The 18,655-nt window shown below is 41.2% G+C and overlaps 2 protein-coding genes across 2 annotated transcripts in view; both read left to right on the top strand.

Annotated features, from left to right (window-relative positions):
• Window positions 1–13,928, top strand: part of LOC136044875 (maltase-glucoamylase-like) — a gene marked incomplete at its 5' end in the record, with an annotated part of 32,306 nt that extends 18,378 nt beyond the window's left edge. Inside the window, 17 exon segments of the mRNA XM_065730388.1 lie at window positions 278–406; window positions 503–610; window positions 861–923; window positions 2,104–2,238; window positions 3,146–3,230; window positions 3,813–3,951; window positions 4,049–4,182; window positions 4,757–4,791; window positions 4,923–5,039; window positions 6,108–6,256; window positions 7,294–7,378; window positions 7,519–7,575; window positions 8,583–8,707; window positions 9,286–9,374; window positions 9,521–9,570; window positions 11,961–12,131; window positions 13,471–13,928. Of these exon segments, the coding sequence (XP_065586460.1) occupies window positions 278–406; window positions 503–610; window positions 861–923; window positions 2,104–2,238; window positions 3,146–3,230; window positions 3,813–3,951; window positions 4,049–4,182; window positions 4,757–4,791; window positions 4,923–5,039; window positions 6,108–6,256; window positions 7,294–7,378; window positions 7,519–7,575; window positions 8,583–8,707; window positions 9,286–9,374; window positions 9,521–9,570; window positions 11,961–12,131; window positions 13,471–13,533 (1,734 nt within the window).
• Window positions 13,929–15,867: 1,939 nt separating this feature from the next.
• On the top strand, window positions 15,868–18,551 carry LOC136044873 (monocarboxylate transporter 13-like). The gene is made up of 4 exons (XM_065730386.1): window positions 15,868–16,060; window positions 16,283–16,426; window positions 17,018–17,764; window positions 18,322–18,551. The coding sequence occupies exons 1-4, from the start codon at window positions 15,868–15,870 to the stop codon at window positions 18,522–18,524; spliced, it is 1,287 nt and encodes a 428-aa protein (XP_065586458.1). The 3' UTR covers window positions 18,525–18,551.
• The last annotated feature ends 104 nt before the right edge of the window (window positions 18,552–18,655 follow it).

Genomic DNA, 18,655 nt, shown 5'->3' with positions numbered 1-18,655 from the left:
TATAGTTATTTTTTCTTATTTATATATATTTACCTTGCAGAATTTTTTTTCTCTCAAACATCCAAATTTTCACCCAATAAACAAATTTATCAATTTATGAATTCCAGAGTGGGAAATTCGAGCTTGTCTGTTGGAAAACATGAGCCTCCGAGCTGCCCCAAATCCCACTTTCACAATCGCAGAAATTCGGGTTTTTTGCTTTCGTTTTGTCGTGGAGGAAACTACCCCCAAAAAGCCCTTTTTGGGGAGTTGATTTTTGTTTTGTTTTTTGGATCAGGACGTGCAGTACACGGACATCGATTACCTGGAGCGCCAGTTGGACTTCACGCTGAACCCGCGCTTCTCCGGTTTGCCGGAGCTCATCAATAAAATCCGGGCAGAAGGAATGAGATATATCCCCATTCTGGTGAGCGCTGGGTCCAGCCCCACAACATTCAAATTCCCGCTTTTTGAGCCCCCCAAAAATGACTTCTCTCCTCCCCACCCCCACCACCTTCCCCAGGACCCCGCCATATCGGTCAACGAAACAAATTACCTCGCTTACATGAGGGGAGTGGAGAAGGACGTCTTCATCAAATGGCCCAACTCTGAGGACATCATCCTTGGGAAGGTATGGCCATGAGGACCGAGTCGCAGAATTTCACCCCAAAATTCCAATTCCAGCCTCAAGTTTGGGTGAAACCCATCCAACACCCCCTTACCACCCAACACCGAACGCTTCCAACCGAAGAACCTTTGTTTTTCTTTTTGCACCGCCAAAACTGAGTGGCAAAGCTGGATTTCTTGTGTTGTGCATTAATGATATTGCTCATATAAATGGAAATGTAATCATGATTTTAATGTGTTTTTCCTCTTTTTAGGTCTGGCCAGATTTTCCCAACATAGTGGTCAATGACTCGCTCGACTGGGACACCGGCGTGCAGGTGAGCGGCGGTGCAATTAGTGGCACCAAGGTCATTAAGGAGTGTGGTCGAGCAAAGGAGTGAGCAGAATGCAGAAGCTCCTCTTTTTGGGGCAGAAAACGCAAAAAAAAAAAAAGTATATATATATTGAGAGCATGAGATGCTCAATATTTTCCACAATTTTAATGCAATTTTTACACCGTATGATACAGTTTTTAATACAGTTTTGATGTAATTTTTGGATGCAATTTCAATGTAATTCTTACGCAACGTCTATGCAATCTTTACGCCATTTTTAAACAATTTTTTGTCAGTTTTAATACATTTTAATACGAATCTTATTACACTTTAATATAGATTTTATACTATTTATTTTAACGCTATTCTTATACATCTACATACAAACTTCGTCGCTTTCAACACAAATGCTGTACTATCTTAGTGCAATTTTAATGCATTTTAATACAGATATCACACAATTTTCATCCAATTCTAATTCATTTTAATGCAGATGTTAATCCATATTAATACGAATTCAATATAATCATAATGTTTTTATACATATGAATAGTATTCGATTTTTATTCAATTTTTTAGGGAAATTTTACTCACATCTTCTACGTTTCAGTTCATTTTTAATGCGATTTAAATACATCTTCAACGATACATCACCGAATTTTTACACAACTGAACGTGGATTTGTGTGAGTGTTGGTACAGATTTATGTACCAAATTCCCGTGTGCATTTTTGTCCAAACTTTTGTACAGTTTTCATCCAAAATTTTACACAAATTTTCACAGTTCTGTGCTTTTGCAGCGGGTGTTTTTGAGTCAGTTGGATCCCGTGAATGCGAAGGGAGCAGCGCGAACAAGCAGATGTTAGAAAAGGAAGGAAAAACGAATGCTTGCCTGTCTCCCAGGGTCTGGGCTTGCAGGGAAAGAGCTCCAAAGGACGGATCTCCCACCAGAGATCCTTCCTCAGTTGCAGTCAGCCCTTAAAATGAGGTCTAAGAGGGGCGCAGCTCCGCCCCTTCTGGTCACACGGGTGATTTGCCTTCACCTGAGCTCCCAGGGCTGAGCGGGACTCTCCTTCAGGTGCTCAATCAGTGGTTCAGGCCACGACCCAGCAGTTCCCATCAGATCCCAGCGAGTGCATCCCCTTCACCCCCACCCCCTCTCGTCTTCCCCTCCCCCTCCACAGCTCTTCCGCGCGTACACGGCGTTCCCCGACTTCTTCCGCAACTCCACGTTGGAGTGGTGGAGCACAGAGCTGGAGGAGCTCTACGAGAACCCCCGCAACGCCTCCCTCAGCCTCAAGTACGACGGCATTTGGATCGTGAGTGCCAATTTTGCCCTTTTCTGCCTTCATTTTTGGTCCCTTTTAATTGCACTGCTGTAGATTCCAGGTGTGTTTTAGGCAGCGTTTATTCACTGATTCGTGACGTCAGCGGGTGGTGATGGTTTATGGGTTTGTGATGATGGGTTTGGAGCACTTAGTGACACGAACACAGAAGATCAAATGGCAGCGATGAAGCAGAAGGAATGGGAGAGACAATGAAAAAAGACTTTTTTTTTTAAGAAAGTAATGAAAATAATGAAAAATAATTAATTTAAAAAGCAATGAAAAAATGATTTTAAAAATGAAAAAGGAATGAAAAGAAATTAAAAAAAAATTTAGAGAGAAAGGGAAAAAGATTATGAAATGAGAAACGGAGGAAAAATGATCTAAAAAATGGAAGGAAAAAGAATAAAAAACTCTGAAAAAAGGAAAAATGGGAAAAAAAAGAAAAAAATATGAGAAAAGAATGAAAGGAGAATGAAAATAAAAATTTAAAAAAAGAAATAAAAATTAAAATCGAAAAGTTGAGAACAAATGAAAAATGGTGAAAAATACTGAAATAATTTTTGGCATGTGCTGATGAAAAATGTCATTTTCAGCATCTGCAGATGAAAAAAATGTGAATTTTTACATCCGTTGTTGAAAAATTGCACTTTTCAGAATTTGTTGACCAAAAAAAGGTGATTTTCAATATCTGTTGATGAGAAAAAAAAGCTATTTTCAGCATTTGTTGGCAGGAGGTTGCAATTTTCAGCTCATGATGATGAAAATCTGTGACTTTCAGCATTCGTTCACAAATCCATTGACAAAGAATTAAATATGTGGGGGGGGGAATTGAAATTCGCTCAATTTATTTATTTATTTATTTATTTATTTATTTATTTATTGTTTTGCTTTTTTTCAGGACATGAATGAACCCTCGAGTTTCGTTAACGGGGCGGTTTGGGGCTGCAGAAATCAAGAGCTCAATAATCCCCCGTACATGCCCCGTGAGTCTGATCAGTGCTTAATTAGTGGTTAATTTAATAAGGGAATGGTCCCATGAGCCCCTTTTGAAACTGAACTGAGGATTTTTACATTTATTGGTGCATTTCCTGCACCCCAGAATTGCCTGGAATCCCAGAATCCAGAGACCTAATGAGGAAAGTCCGAATTTTTGGATTTTTTTTTGCATTTTTAATTGCTGTCTTTGATGTGAACACATCAAAACGTTTATAAAAACATAAACCCTAAACCTAAATGCATCTATTTATAAAATTATAAAGATAGATCAGTAATCTCTGAAGTTCACATAGTTCAAAAACGAGTACACACAATTTCTGCCTGACCTCAGTTTAGGAGATCCAATTTTTAGAGGAATATCAACAAATTCTGCCTTTCCCGGGTTTCAGGAATCAATTTTATAGGGGAACACGGGTGATTTCTGCCTCTTCTCGAACTCTTTGTATGGGTCATAGAACAAGTGACCACGCGACCGCATTAAAGGAAGCGAATCCTGGTGAAGATGGCACCAATGAAAAGTACCTTCTCCAAGCTTTTGTTGAGATGTGTTTTCACCCCATTTCCCACAGAACTGGGGTGGCGAGATATGGGTCTGGACTACAAAACCATCTGCATGGAGGGCGTGCAGATCCTGTCGGACGGCACCGCGCTGCGCCACTACGACGTCCACAACCTCTACGGGTGGTCCCAGACCAAACCCACCCTGGAGTAAGTCACCCTTATTTTTTCTTTTTCTTTTTTTTCCCACCTTTTTCTCCCCAAAATCCCTTTGAAATGAGCACTGAGGATCACTTGTTGCCCCCAGCGCGCTGCGGAAAATCACGAAGGAGCGTGGTATCATCATCACGCGCTCCACGTACCCCACCAGTGGGCAGTGGGCAGGACATTGGCTGGGGGACAACACGGCCGCGTGGGACCAGATGACCAAATCCATCATCGGTGAGTCAACCGGGCACCATAAACCCACGCGTCTTTCCCCAAAATCACATTGTTTTCACACCTAAAGCCCCAGGGTTTGAACCACGACGGCCAATTCCTTCTTGATCTCTTTCCATCTCACTACCATTAAGAAATTCTTCGCCATTTTCATGGGTTTTAAATCTTGGTGGCCACATTGTCCTCCAATTCCTCGTCGCAAACATTATTCAGATATTCTTCACCACCTCCATTGTGTTGGGTGGAGCTCTGGAGAACGCATTGTCCTCAAATCCTTTTTTTCCACCATTATTCCACATCCTCAAGAAGTTCTCCATTTCCACTGAGTTGGCTTGAACCTTGCTGACCACATTATCCTCAAATTCTTCATTCCATATAATCCACAGCTGAAAATATCAAATTATATTTCACAGCTGAAAATACAGAATTATATTTTAACGGTTGAAAATACCGACCTGCATTTCGTGGTGGAAAGAACAGAATTTTGTTTCGAGAATGAAAATGACAAATTACATTTCACAGCCGAAAATAACAAGCATTTCACAGCTGAAACCCCTGAATTCTGTTATCCTTCCAGGTATGATGGAGTTCAGCCTCTTTGGAATATCCTACGTAAGTCCCCCATTCATTCCTTCCCCCCTTATCGCCTTTTTACCGATGAAAGTGTGCGGTGCTGCCACGTTGGGGTTTTATTGGGGGGGGGATTTTGGAATTGTCACTGGAACATTCTTTGGGATTTTCAGACCGGAGCGGACATCTGTGGGTTCTTCTTGGACTCGGAGTACGAGCTGTGCGCCCGCTGGATGCAGCTCGGGGCTTTCTACCCATTTTCACGGAACCACAACGGGAAAGGCGCCAAGGTGACCGTGCCCCCCCCCCCCCCACTGCCCACCTCCCACAGATCCGTTCCCCCTTCCCGCACAGGATCCCATTTTTAGGTCCATCTGCAAAATTCCACTTGGGCAGCAATTCGGGAATCCATCTGTGAGAATTTCAAACGTTGTTTTGAAAATACGACGCTATTTTCCAAATGTAGAATACGGGCGGCGCCGACTTTCTTAATACTTCATTACAATTTCATACGTTACAAAATCATGTGTAAAATTTTTGTGGGTATTTTTTTGTTTTTTGGGGGTTTTTTTTTGTCCCCCAATTAGGGTGAGTGCATCAACTTCGGGCAGCAATTCAGAAATTGTTCCATTTGAATTTCAGATCTCATTTTGAAAATACGGCGCTATTTCCCCACTTTAAAGAGGGGAGTGTGTCAACTTCCTTAATATTTCATACAATTTATGTAATTTATCAAACCATTTGTAAAAATCGTGGGTATTTTTCTCATAAAGTGGAGGAATAAATTTGCTCTAGCAGCAGATTTAGACACTGAACAATGTTTGATGAGGATTTCAGATCTTGTTTTGAAAATACAGAACTATTTCCACACCGAAAAGACAAACAGTGCCAACTCGCTTAATATTTCACAACATTGATATGATTTCAAGTGTTGTATTAGATGAAAAATTATTTTTTCTTCACGTTGAAGCAAATTTGACTATGACCACCACCGAATTATACCACATTCTGAGTGGTGTATAAGATGAAAAGCACTTTCTTTTCTTCACTCTAAGGTAAATTTGACCATTCTCACCACTAAACTATTTCAGTCTTTTTTTTTTTTGCCTTCATTTTGAGGCCAGTTGACGATGACTGACCGAATTCTACCAATGTTTGAGTCACGTGTAAGTTTGAGTTTCTTTTTATCTCCATTTTGGGGCGATGTTGACGACCACCACCAAATTAAACCACTTTCGGAGGGACGACGAAAAGAAAATCCAACCAAAAAACGGAGCGAAACGTGACGAGTGATCAAATTTTCACCGCTTATCTTCCCCTCCTCCCCCAGAGGAAATAACCAGATGTTCCCTTCGCAGAGGCAAGACCCCGTGGCGTGGAACTCCACGTTTGAGGATATCTCCAGGGATGTGCTGAACATCCGCTACGCGCTGCTGCCGTACCTCTACACGCTGATGTACGACGCCTCTGCCCACGGCAGCACCGTGGTGCGCCCGCTGCTCCACGAGTGAGTGTGGGCTCCTCCCCTCCAAAACCCCCCCGTTTCCCCCCAGAATCCGCTGCGCTGCTGAACTGGGTCTTTCAATGCCAATTTGGGGTTCGAACGCGGATTTCAGATTCAAACGTGAATTTGGGTGTCAAGTACAGGCTCGGGATTCAGGTTGTACTGAAGCTTTAAGGAGAGAAGCAGAAAAGGTGGAACTCTGAGAAGAGCCTTGAGATTTTGGGGGAGATAATAACGTACTTGGGGCGAAGCGATTTGGTAGTTAGGAAAGCGATGGGGAAAAAAAGGTAGAAAAAGAGAAAAAATAGGAAAAAAATGAGGACAAAAGAGAAAAAAATGGAAAAAAAAGAAGATAGAAAGAATAGAAAAACAGAAGAAATAGATAGAAAAAATTAGAGGAAAAATAGAAGAAAAATAGAAGGAAAAATAGAAGGAAAATTGGAAGAAAAAGAAAAAATAGAGAAAATAGAGGAAAAATAGAAGAAAAAATGAGGGAAATATAGAATAGAAGAAAATATAGAAGAAAAAGTAGAAGAAAAAAGGGGAAAAAACATTTAAAAAAAAGGAAAATCAGATGTACATCTATATTTTTTTTAGAGATTTCAGAATCTGTCAAAAAAGTGTAAAATAACATTTTAGAATGGGATTTTAAAGCTATAAATTTAATGATTGAAATAGTCCTAAATGTAATGATTCTTACATTAGAATCCTTCTATATTTCTGACAAGCATCGATGTTTCTGTAAGTAAATAGGATTCATTTCCGGTTGTTAATAGAAATGATTATAATTTGAATAACATTCAATTGGAATTTAATTCAATTTCATTAAAATCGACTGATTTGAATTACCATAACAATTGCTGTTTTAAATTTAAAATCAGTTTACCTCTTCTTAAGCATCAACTCATCCTTGTTCCCCATTTTTAAGGGAATGGGAAAGAATGGTTTATTTAAGGAGAATACGGCTTCGACGAGGAAATATTTTGCAAAAATGATTCATATCCCCCCCCAAAAAAACTCTTTATATTTTGGAATTTCAGGTTTGTGGACGACAGGACGACGTGGGAAATATATAAACAATTCCTCTGGGGCCCAGCGCTGCTCATCAGCCCCGTGCTGGAGAAGGTGAAAACACAGAATATTGGGAAAATAAAAGGAAAATAATAGAAATCAATGAAAATATTGATACTCAATGATAGGATGGGATGTAACTTCAGGAGAATGGCAGTTCTGGGCGTCGTTAAAGCAAAACCATTTAATTGCAGGATGCTGTGTCGGTGAGCGCGTACCTCCCGAACGCCCGCTGGTACGATTACCACACCGTAAGTAACGACAGATCGATCCAAAACTGAATTCATCTTTTCCTGACTCCTCAATTACATCCAGAGCAGAGCGCGGAGCGAACGCGCTGCCCCAGAAGGTCGAATTTGTGGGCGAGTTCTCAAAATTTCGGGTGCTGTTTTGAAAACACGGAGCTATTCTGACCAGACCGCGTGGGCAGTGAGAACGTTCTTCACGCTCCATAAAATTCGTAGGATTTATAAAATCATTTCTAGTTTTGATTCCTCAGAAATGGGGTGGGCGAGTTCGGCTCCGGGAGAGAATTCAGAATTTTATCCTTTTATGAGAATTTCAGATCTCGTTTGAAAAAATGAGCAATTTCTGCATTGGGAATAGGGGGCGGCGCCAACTTTCTGAACATTTTATACGATCCGTGTGATCTGTAAAATCATCTGCAATCTCTTCCCCAGAAACGGGGAATTTTAGGGGGAAATTCAGAACGTTACCCTCTTTTTGTGAGAATTTCGGGTTTTGTTTTGAAAATACAATAATTTCTGCACTTAAAAGACGGGAGGAGCCGCCTCTCTAAATGTTTCACAGAACTCATATAATTTACAAAATCATTTGTATAATTTGGGTTGTTTTTGGGTTGTTTTTTTTCCATAAATAGGATGAAAATATTGGTGCTGGGGTCAATTTAGAAATATATAACTGTTTCATCCACACTTCAAATGCAGTTTTGAAATCACGGAATATTTCCCATTTTCGAAGATGGGCAGGGCTGACTTTCTTAACGCTTCCTCAAATCTACATCATTTATGAAATAATGTTTAAGATGTGTGGGCTTTCCTCCACAGATAGGATGAATATATTCACTTTGGGCATCGCTTCATAACTTTACGACCGTTTCATCCGAATTTCAGACCTTGTTTTGAAAACGCAGCGCTATTTCTGCATTCCAACGACGAGCGGCGCCAACTCTTTGTCTATTTCATACAATTTTTATCTAATTAACAAAATCATTTCTCATTTCTCCCCCCCAAAAAAGGGTGAATACATCGGCTTCCGGGGACAATTCCAAGATCTGAACTCTCCTTTGGAGCACATCAACCTCCACGTCCGCGGCGGTTACATCCTCCCCCAGCAGACCCCCGCCAACACCACCACCTTCAGGTGGGATCAACAGTTGACCAACTGCCTTCAGATTCCACTCACATTTCTGCCATTTTTTGGTCAATATTTATCAGAGCAGTGAATAGATTTCACATATTCGTTTTCTTTCGCGTCCAAATTTCCATGAAAACTGTCGCGTTTTCACGTTGGGAAACCCAACCCCCTCCAATGTGGGGGGGAATTTCAGAGAGCGGATCTGAATTTTGAGGCGGTTTCATCTTCCCGTTGTCTTCCTTCCATTCCACTCTCAATTAAATTCAAACACGTTAAAAGCAATCAGAATGAAATCTTTGTGAATATTGATGCAATTTCACATTGGAAACACCTCCAATTTTGTGGGAATTTCAGAAAATTGACCAGAATTTCGAGGCAGTTTCCTCTCTTTTTCTTTTTCTCCATCCATCCCACTCTCAATTACATTCAAACACATTAAGTTCCATCAAAACGAGATCACTTGGGGTTGCGCGCAACGTAACTGCGACACAATTCATTCTCGTCAAAAAATATATCTCATTTTTGAGGGGCACAAAATGGGATTTTGGGGAAATTCCCTTTATTTTCTTGCTTTTTCTTCGCAGCCGAAAGAACCCATTCACACTTCTGGTGGCCCTGAACGACAGCCAGCAGGCGGAGGGGCAGCTCTACTGGGACGACGGCGTTCGCATCGGTGCGATTTCGGGGGAAATTCCCCCACATTTGGAGTGGCCACCATGAAAAGAAGAGCTCTACTTCTGCAGCTCTGTTCCCTATTTAGAAGTTCTCTAATTAAGACCAAATGGATTGGGTTTAATGTATTGTTTTCTTCTCTGCCAGATGCGTATGAGGACGGCGCATATCTGCTGACCTCGTTTATTGCTCGCCAGGTTGGTGGGGTGAAAAACATTCAAAAAATTAATTACATAGAGAATATGCTTTTTTTTTTTTTTTTAGAGCACCTCGATAAGAACAACAAATTAAATTAAAATGAAACAAAATAAATATAAATACAAAGAATGCAACACCATAAATAAAATAAATCAATATACGACAAAATAACATGACAAAATAAAATAGAATATAACAAAATAAAATAGAATACGGGAAAATACCACAGAAAATAAAATAAAATAGAACAGAAGTTAAAGTAAGGTAGAATTAAAATAAAGTAAGAATACAATAAAATGAAAGATATTTTTAAAAAATGAAATGAAATAATGAAATGAAATAAAATGAAATGAAATAATGAAATGAAATAATGAAATGAAATAATGAAATGAAATAATGAAATGAAATAATGAAATGAAATAATGAAATGAAATAATGAAATGAAATAATGAAATGAAATAATGAAATGAAATAATGAAATGAAATAATGAAATGAAATAATGAAATGAAATAATGAAATGAAATAATGAAATGAAATAATGAAATGAAATAATGAAATGAAATAATGAAATGAAATAATGAAATGAAATAATGAAATGAAATAATGAAATGAAATAATGAAATGAAATAATGAAATGAAATAATGAAATGAAATAATGAAATGAAATAATGAAATGAAATAATGAAATGAAATAATGAAATGAAATAATGAAATGAAATAATGAAATGAAATAATGAAATGAAATAATGAAATGAAATAATGAAATGAAATAATGAAATGAAATAATGAAATGAAATAATGAAATGAAATAATGAAATGAAATAATGAAATGAAATAATGAAATGAAATAATGAAATGAAATAATGAAATGAAATAATGAAATGAAATAATGAAATGAAATAATGAAATGAAATAATGAAATGAAATAATGAAATGAAATAATGAAATGAAATAATGAAATGAAATAATGAAATGAAATAATGAAAATATAAAAAATATATAAAATAAAAATCTAAAATATAAAAATAGAAAAAATAGAAAAATATAAAAAATAGAAAAATAGAAAATAAAATAGAAAATAAAAAATAGAAAATAAAAATAGAAAATAAAAATAGAAAAAATAGAAAAATATAAAAAATAGAAAATAAAAATAGAAAATAAAAATAGAAAAATATAAAAAATAGAAAAATAGAAAATAAAAATAGAAAATAAAAAATAGAAAATAAAAATAGAAAATAAAAATAGAAAATAAAAACAGAAAATAAAAATAGAAAAAATAGAAAAATATAAAAAATAGAAAATAAAAATAGAAAATAAAAATAGAAAAATATAAAAAATAGAAAAATAGAAAATAAAAATAGAAAAATATAAAAAATAGAAAAATAGAAAATAAAAATAGAAAAATATAAAAAATAGAAAAATAGAAAATAAAAATAGAAAATAAAAATAGAAAATAAAAATAGAAAATAAAAATAGAAAATAAAAATAGAAAATAAAAATAGAAAATAAAAATAGAAAATAAAAATAGAAAATAAAAATAGAAAATAAAAATAGAAAATAAAAATAGAAAATAAAAATAGAAAATAAAATAGAAAATAAAAATAGAAAATAAAAATAGAAAATAAAAATAGAAAATTAAAATAGAAAATTAAAATAGAAAATTAAAATAGAAAATTAAAATAGAAAATTAAAATAGAAAATTAAAATAGAAAATTAAAATAGAAAATTAAAATAGAAAATTAAAATAGAAAATTAAAATAGAAAATTAAAATAGAAAATTAAAATAGAAAATTAAAATAGAAAATTAAAATAGAAAATTAAAATAGAAAATTAAAATAGAAAATTAAAATAGAAAATTAAAATAGAAAATTAAAATAGAAAATTAAAATAGAAAATTAAAATAGAAAATTAAAATAGAAAATTAAAATAGAAAATTAAAATAGAAAATTAAAATAGAAAATTAAAATAGAAAATTAAAATAGAAAATTAAAATAGAAAATTAAAATAGAAAATTAAAATAGAAAATTAAAATAGAAAATTAAAATAGAAAATTAAAATAGAAAATTAAAATAGAAAATTAAAATAGAAAATTAAAATAGAAAATTAAAATAGAAAATTAAAATAGAAAATTAAAATAGAAAATTAAAATAGAAAATTAAAATAGAAAATTAAAATAGAAAATTAAAATAGAAAATTAAAATAGAAAATTAAAATAGAAAATTAAAATAGAAAATTAAAATAGAAAATTAAAATAGAAAATTAAAATAGAAAATTAAAATAGAAAATTAAAATAGAAAATTAAAATAGAAAATTAAAATAGAAAATTAAAAAAAAAAAAAAAAAAAAAAGTGGACTCTGACCACCACTGTCCTTTCTCACCCCCGTCAGAACACACTGGAGATCACAGTGCAGCACCACGGTTACGCCGACCCCAACGCGCTGCGCATCCGCACCGTCCGAGTGCTGGGGCAGAGCACCGCGGTGCAGCAGCTGAGTGTGCGTGAGAACGGCGTACAGCTACCGTCACAACACGTCGTGACATACGACGGCACCACACAGGTGGGGAGAAGCCGGGGGGGAATTGTTGGGTGGAAAAATGTGAGGTTGGGTGAAGAGAGCGGAAAGGTGGAGTGGGAAAAGGTGAAAATAGGGAATGGTGACGGAGAAAATGTGTGTCTCCGGGAAGTGGGAAAAGGTGAAAATAGAGGATCGTTGGGTAGGAAAATGTGTTTGTGAAAGGAGATGAAAAGTTGAGTGGGGAAAGGTCAAAACATGGGATTGTTAGGTAGAAAAATGAGTAATTTTGGTAAAAGCAAGAAGATTGAGAAGTCAAAATATGGAATCGATACATAGGAAAATAATTATTTTCGAGAGGAGATGGAAGAGTGAATGAGAAAAAGGTCAAAATAGGGAATTGTTACGTAGGAAAAAAGAGTCGTTTTGAGAAGAGGTGGAAGATGGAGTGAGAAATGGTCGAAATATGGAATTGTTTGGTATAAAATGTGCATTTTTTGCCAGAAGAGAGAAAAGATTGAGTGAGAAAAGGTCAAAACATGGAATTGTTACGTAGAAAAATATATCTAAGGGAAAAGCTGAAGTATCGTGTCCCAAGACTTTAAAATATAGAATTTGATAGAAAATGGGGAATTAAAGAATAAAATACAATAAAATAAATAAATTTGTTCACAATGAATTAATTAAAAAATAAATCATGGAAAAATAGACATAATGAAGACAAAATAGAGATCTGGGTATGAAAATACAGATTAAAGGGAAGATAAAAGATCGTGTCATGAAAGGTTAAAACGGAAATTTATTAAGCAAAAAAAATATGATTAAAGGAAATCTGATCAGGACATCCATATTTCTTTAAAAAAAAAAAGATCATATTGTGTGACGAGAGGCTGAAATTCAGGATTTAGGTAAAAATATAGAACTACCAGGTAGAAAAAGGATCTGTTTAACAAAAAGAGAGAGGATTGTGTGACGAGAGGTTGGAATATGAAATTAATTCAATAGGAAAAAATGTACAGAAAAGAAGAGCGAATAGATCGTGTCCCGAGAGTCTGAAATATAGGATGGTTGGAGAGGAAAAAGGTGAAGAGGGAAAAATAGAGGGACAAGAGGTCAAAATATCAAATATGTACATATCAGTGAAAGATAAAAGATTTTTTTGTCCCAAAACGTCCAACTACACAATTCTGAGGTAGAAAAATGAGGACAGAAGGAGAGCTAAATATTGCACGATGAGGCTCAAACATGCAATTGTTGCACAGAAATTACTACTTTGGGCCAAAAGATTTTTATTTTTTAAACTCCATTACTTCAAAAAATATATGTTTATTTTAGTATATATATGTTCTTCAAAAATTATTTTATTATTTTTTTTTTCCCCAAGGTCCTTTTGATCGACGATCTCGCACTGGAGTTAGGCAGAGATTACACGTTGGAGTGGAGCTGAACCTGTGGATATCGCTGTGGTAGAACCACTCCGACCCCATCCCACTCCCCCCAGGACCCCAAATCATTCTCCCGTTCTCATTCTGTACCTCAGATTTGTATAATATATTTTAATTGTGCAAAGTATTTGGTTCCGTGTTCTTATGACACAGTTCTGGTCTCGGTCTGAGCTCCTGGCTTCAGCCAACCTCCAAAACCCAGAACTAAAATGGGTCCTCATTGGGTTACCTAGAACCAAACCCCAAATCTGCTGTCTCAAATAGGTCCTGGTTGGGTTACCTAGAACCAAACCCCGAAATCTGCTGTCTCAAGTAGGTCCTGCTTGGGTTACCTAGAACCAAACCCCCAGATCTGCTGTCTCAAATAGGTCCCGTTTGGGTTACCTAGAACCAAACCCCCAAATCTGCTGTCTCAAATAGGTCCTCTTTGGGTTACCTAGAGCCAAACCCCGAGATCTGCTGTCTCAAGTAGGTCCTGGTTGGGTTACCTAGAACCAAACCCTGAAATCTGCTGTCTCAAATAGGTCCTGGTTGGGTTACCTAGAACCAAACCCCCAAATCTGCTGTCTCAAATAGGTCCTGGTTGGGTTAACTAGAACCAACCACACAAAACTGGCCTAAAACAAAGCCCATAAACTTGAGGAGCAGATCTAGAAGTGAGGATTCTGACCCTACAATGAGGCTTTAGGGCCTCAGGAACCTACAATTTGGACCCAAAGATGTTTGTTGGCACAAAAATATATAAATAAAAATGAGACTTTGAAGCATGAAATGAAGCTTAGGGTTCCAAAAAAAAATGGGGGTGTGGGCCATGAATATGAGTCTTTGGATCCTAAAAATGAGGATTTTGACCCCAGATTGAGGCTTTGGGACCTATAAAATAGAGGGTTTGGATCCTAAGGATGAAGATTTTGAGCCTAAAAACGGGGTTTGGGGCCCTAACGTTGACAATCTGGACACAAAAAAATGTGATTCAGAACTTAAAGGGGAGCTTCCAGCCCCAAAAATGAGGATTTTGGTCATTTAAAATGTGCCGAAACCTGAGGGGTTGACCCTAAAAAACAGAGACCTAAATGCTGTCACTGAGGAAAATGCTTCAGATCCAAAACTGCAGCTTTTCACCCCAAATCAGGGGTAGAGATCAGACCCTAAAAATGCTCCTCATACACATCCCAACACCATGGGTCCCAAGAGACACCCCCAAGGCACCCAGATGGGACAAATGCCCCCACCCCTGGGTGCCCCCCTTCCTACCTCCCCCCCCAGCACCATGACTCACATGTGGCCACCCCCCCTCCCCATAGGACAATAAAAATGCCCCCACCCCCTAATGTCCCCTTTCTGGTTCACCCAGATGGGATCCCCCCCAACATGGAACCCTGACCCTAGGACACCCCCCTGCCCCCCACATAGAACCCAGGTGCCCCCCATCTCTATTTGCTGCATTTCTCCCCCCCCACCCCCCCAAAAAAAAAGTCTCAGATGCCCCTCCTCCTGCTTTCCCTGCCATGGACCCCCAAACCCAGATGCACCCCCCTAATAGGACTCTGACCCATATGCCCCCCCCCCCCATTGAACTCACGTGCCTCTCACTGTCCCCTCCCTCTCTGTGCCCTTTGCCCAAGGGGGGGTCTCCAAGGCAGGAGGGGGGGTGGATCATTAACAGAGGCTCAAGGAAATGTCCCCCTTTGTCGTCCCCCCCCCACCCCCAAAGCGGACTTTGCCCCCCCCAGGAGCTGTCCCGAGGCCATCCCCAGGTACGGAGTGGATGGGGACAATTGAGACCCCCCCATACCGGGGACCCCCCCCCCCCTAACTAAGAGGATCACTCCCCCCCACATAATCTCTTTCCTTTTTTGCAGCTGCCCCCCCCCGCCCCGGATGGTTGAGCTCCTCCCAGACACCAGTGCTCCCACCTCGTCCCAGTGCCCTGTCCCCCCCCCCCCATCCCAGTTTCCCCCCGGCCCTTGTGTGTCCCCCACACTTTGTTCCATTGTCCCCCTATTGTCCCCAGTGCCCCCCCCTTATCCCAGTGCCCACCTCCATCTCAATACTCCCCCTCACCTCATCCCACCACCCCCCTTATCCCATTGCCCCCCATCCCATTTTCCACTTAACTCATTGCCCCCACACACCTCATTGACCCCCCCCACTCCGTTATCCCCTTTATCCCATTTATCCCCACTTACCCCATTGTCCACCCCATTGCTCCCTCACCTCATTGTCCTCCCCAGCCCAGTTCCCCCCCAACCCATTTCACCCCCTGACCTCATTGCCCCCCCTCACCTCGTCTCCCCTCCCTCACCCCACAGTGTGTCCCCCTCCCCCCATTCTCCATGGTGGGGGTCTCCTCTACACCCCGCTGGGGGTGGGCAGTGGTGGGGGGTGCTTTCCTGCAGGCGGGGCTGGTGTTTGGGGGGCTGCGGGCACTGGGGCTGTGTCTGGGGGCTCTGGGGGGGTCCTTTGGGGCGCAGGCAGGAGCCGTGGCCTGGGTGGGCTCTGCTGCCATCGCATCGCTGCAGCTGGGGGGTGAGTGGGGCACTGGGGGGGCAGTGGGGGAAATTGGGGGAACTAGGGACACTGGGGGAACGTTAGGGATATTAAAGGGACGTTGAGGGGACACTGGGGACAATGGGGAACACTGGAGGACGTTGGGGCCAATGGGGGAAACGGGGGCACTGGGGGGGGGGTCCCATCCTCAGCAGTGAGGATCTCTGGGCTGGGGGGAACCACTCCCCCTCCCCATTTTAGGGCCCCTGGGCAGCGCTCTGAGCACCCGCTATGGCGCCCGCCCCATTGTCATGGCCGGGGGCTTCCTGGCGGGGATGGGCTTCCTCCTGGGGGCCTTCGCCACCCGTCTGTCCCACCTCTACCTCAGCGTGGGGCTGCTGGCAGGTACGGTTGGGTGACCTAGAACGTGGGGTTTCGTGGGTGAGGGGTGGGAGATGTCGAGTGACCAAGAATGCAAGAGTTTTTCGGGTGAGGGATGGGAAGAGGGTTGAGTGACCTTAGGGCAGGAGGGTTCTCTGGGTGAGGGTTGGGTGACCTAGAACGTGGGGTTCTTTGGGTGAAGGGTGGGAGATGTTTAGTGACCTAAAACATGCAGTTCGTTTGGGTGACCTAGAACCACCCCACTGCATTGTTTGACCCAAACCACGCCATCCCATTGGCTGACCTAGAACCACCCCAAACCATTAGGGAACCCAAACCAAGCCATTCCATTGGCTGACCTAGAACCACCCCAAACCATTAGGGAACCCAAACCACGCCATTCCATTGGCTGACCTAGAACCACCCCAAACCATTAGGGAACCCAAACCAAGCCATCCCATTGGCTGACCTAGAACCACTCCAAGCCACTGGTTGACCTAACCTACTCCAATCCATTGGATAACCTAGAACCACCCCAATACACAGGTTGACCCAAATCATAGGGTGGCCTAGAACCACTCACCCCGTTGTCTGACCTAGAACCTCTCCTGGCAGGCCTGGGCTGGGCATTGGTCTTCACCCCTTCCCTGGGGGCCGTGAGCCGATATTTCCCAACGCGCCGTGCAATGGCCACCGGCTTGGCCATGGCGGGTGCCAGCGTCGTGGGACTGGCCCTGGGGCCACTGATCCCACTGCTGCTGGACACCTACGGCTGGCGGGGGTCTCTACTCCTGCTGGCCGCCCTCTCCTTCAACCTGATGGTGGCTGGTGCCTTGCTTCGCCCCTTGGATGTCCCCAACGAGTCCCCACGACCACTGCCGCCACACAGCCAAGCGGGATTGTGCGAGTTGCTGCGTCATGGCCCCTTCCTCCGCTACGCGTTGGCTTTCGTGCTGGTAGACGCCGGCTACTACGTGCCCCACGTCCACGGGCCAGCCCGAGCCCAGGAAGTGGGGTGTGACGAACACCACGCCGGGCTGGTGATGGCGGTGACGGCAGTGGCCGATGGCATTGGGCGGGTGGTGGCTGGTTTGTTGGCCGCCCGCCCCACCGCCTCCCTGCTCCGTCACCTCTTCGCTTGGTCCGTGCTGACGGGGTTGGCGTTGCTGCTCCTCCCTTTGGGGACGACCTTTGGGGGTCTCACAGCCTTGGCTTTGGCTTACGGGTTCTGCGCTGGTGCCATCGTTCCGCTCCAGTTCACCGGTGTGGCCGAGGTGGTGGGTGCCGGGAGGCTGCTGCATGCCATTGGCCTCATGCAGATGTTTGAGAGCATTGGGTCGCTGCTGGGAGCACCTTTTGCTGGTAAGATGGGGGGTCTGACGTGGGGCTGGGGGTGTCGTGGGGTTGAAGAGACCTAGAACCAGTCAAGGGGGCACATCCAGGAGTGGTTCCTGGCTTAATTTCCCACCATCTGGGGTCAAAAAATAACTCCGTTGACATGTCATTGAGTTTGGTGACCTAGAACCGGTCACTGGGGGAATCCGGGAGCAGTTCTTGGCCTATCATTCCCATCATTTTGGGGCACAGAATGACACCTTTGAGGTGTCATGGAGATTGGTTATCTATAAGTGATCATGGGTAACACATAGCTGGGGGGAGGGGGGTAGTAGGGGGCTTGGCCTAATTTTCCATCATTTTGGGTCATAAAACAATGCCATTGATGTTTCATGGACTTGGGGAATCTAGAATTGATCACTGGGAACGCATAGGAGGGGTTCTTGGCCTGATTCCCCATAATTTGGGGTTACAAAATGACATCATTTATGCACCTTGAGGTTTGGGTGACCTAGAACTACTCATGGGGGCATGTGGGGGGTGCCTTATTTGGGGGTTCTAGGTTCCTCAATGCTCCCTTCTAGGTTGGTTGCGGGACCTGACCGGGGACTTCAAGGTCTCCTTCCTTGCTGCTGGTGCCTTTCTCCTGGCTGGGAGCCTCCTCATCCTCACTCTCCCCAGCTTCTTCCGCACTCCCCGGAGCGATGGCAGTGCCGTAGAGGGAGTTCCTGATTCAGTATCTAAAGGCCTCGAGCTCCCCTCAGTTCCCCTCTCACCATCCAATTAATCTAATTAAACCCTCATCTCCCATAAAGCTTTTCCTGGTCTGCATCCCTCCTTCTGTACCCACGAGTGTGGGAGGGGAGGGTCTGGTTCTTGGTTCCCCAACCAGAACCCATTTGAGATGGCAAATTTAGG

This window comes from Cyrtonyx montezumae, unplaced genomic scaffold (genome assembly GCF_038088225.1).
Source record: "Cyrtonyx montezumae isolate F1298 unplaced genomic scaffold, pur_monq_1.0 scaffold_123, whole genome shotgun sequence".
Lineage (NCBI taxonomy): Eukaryota > Metazoa > Chordata > Aves > Galliformes > Odontophoridae > Cyrtonyx > Cyrtonyx montezumae.
This window is presented reverse-complemented; position numbering and strand designations above follow the sequence as displayed.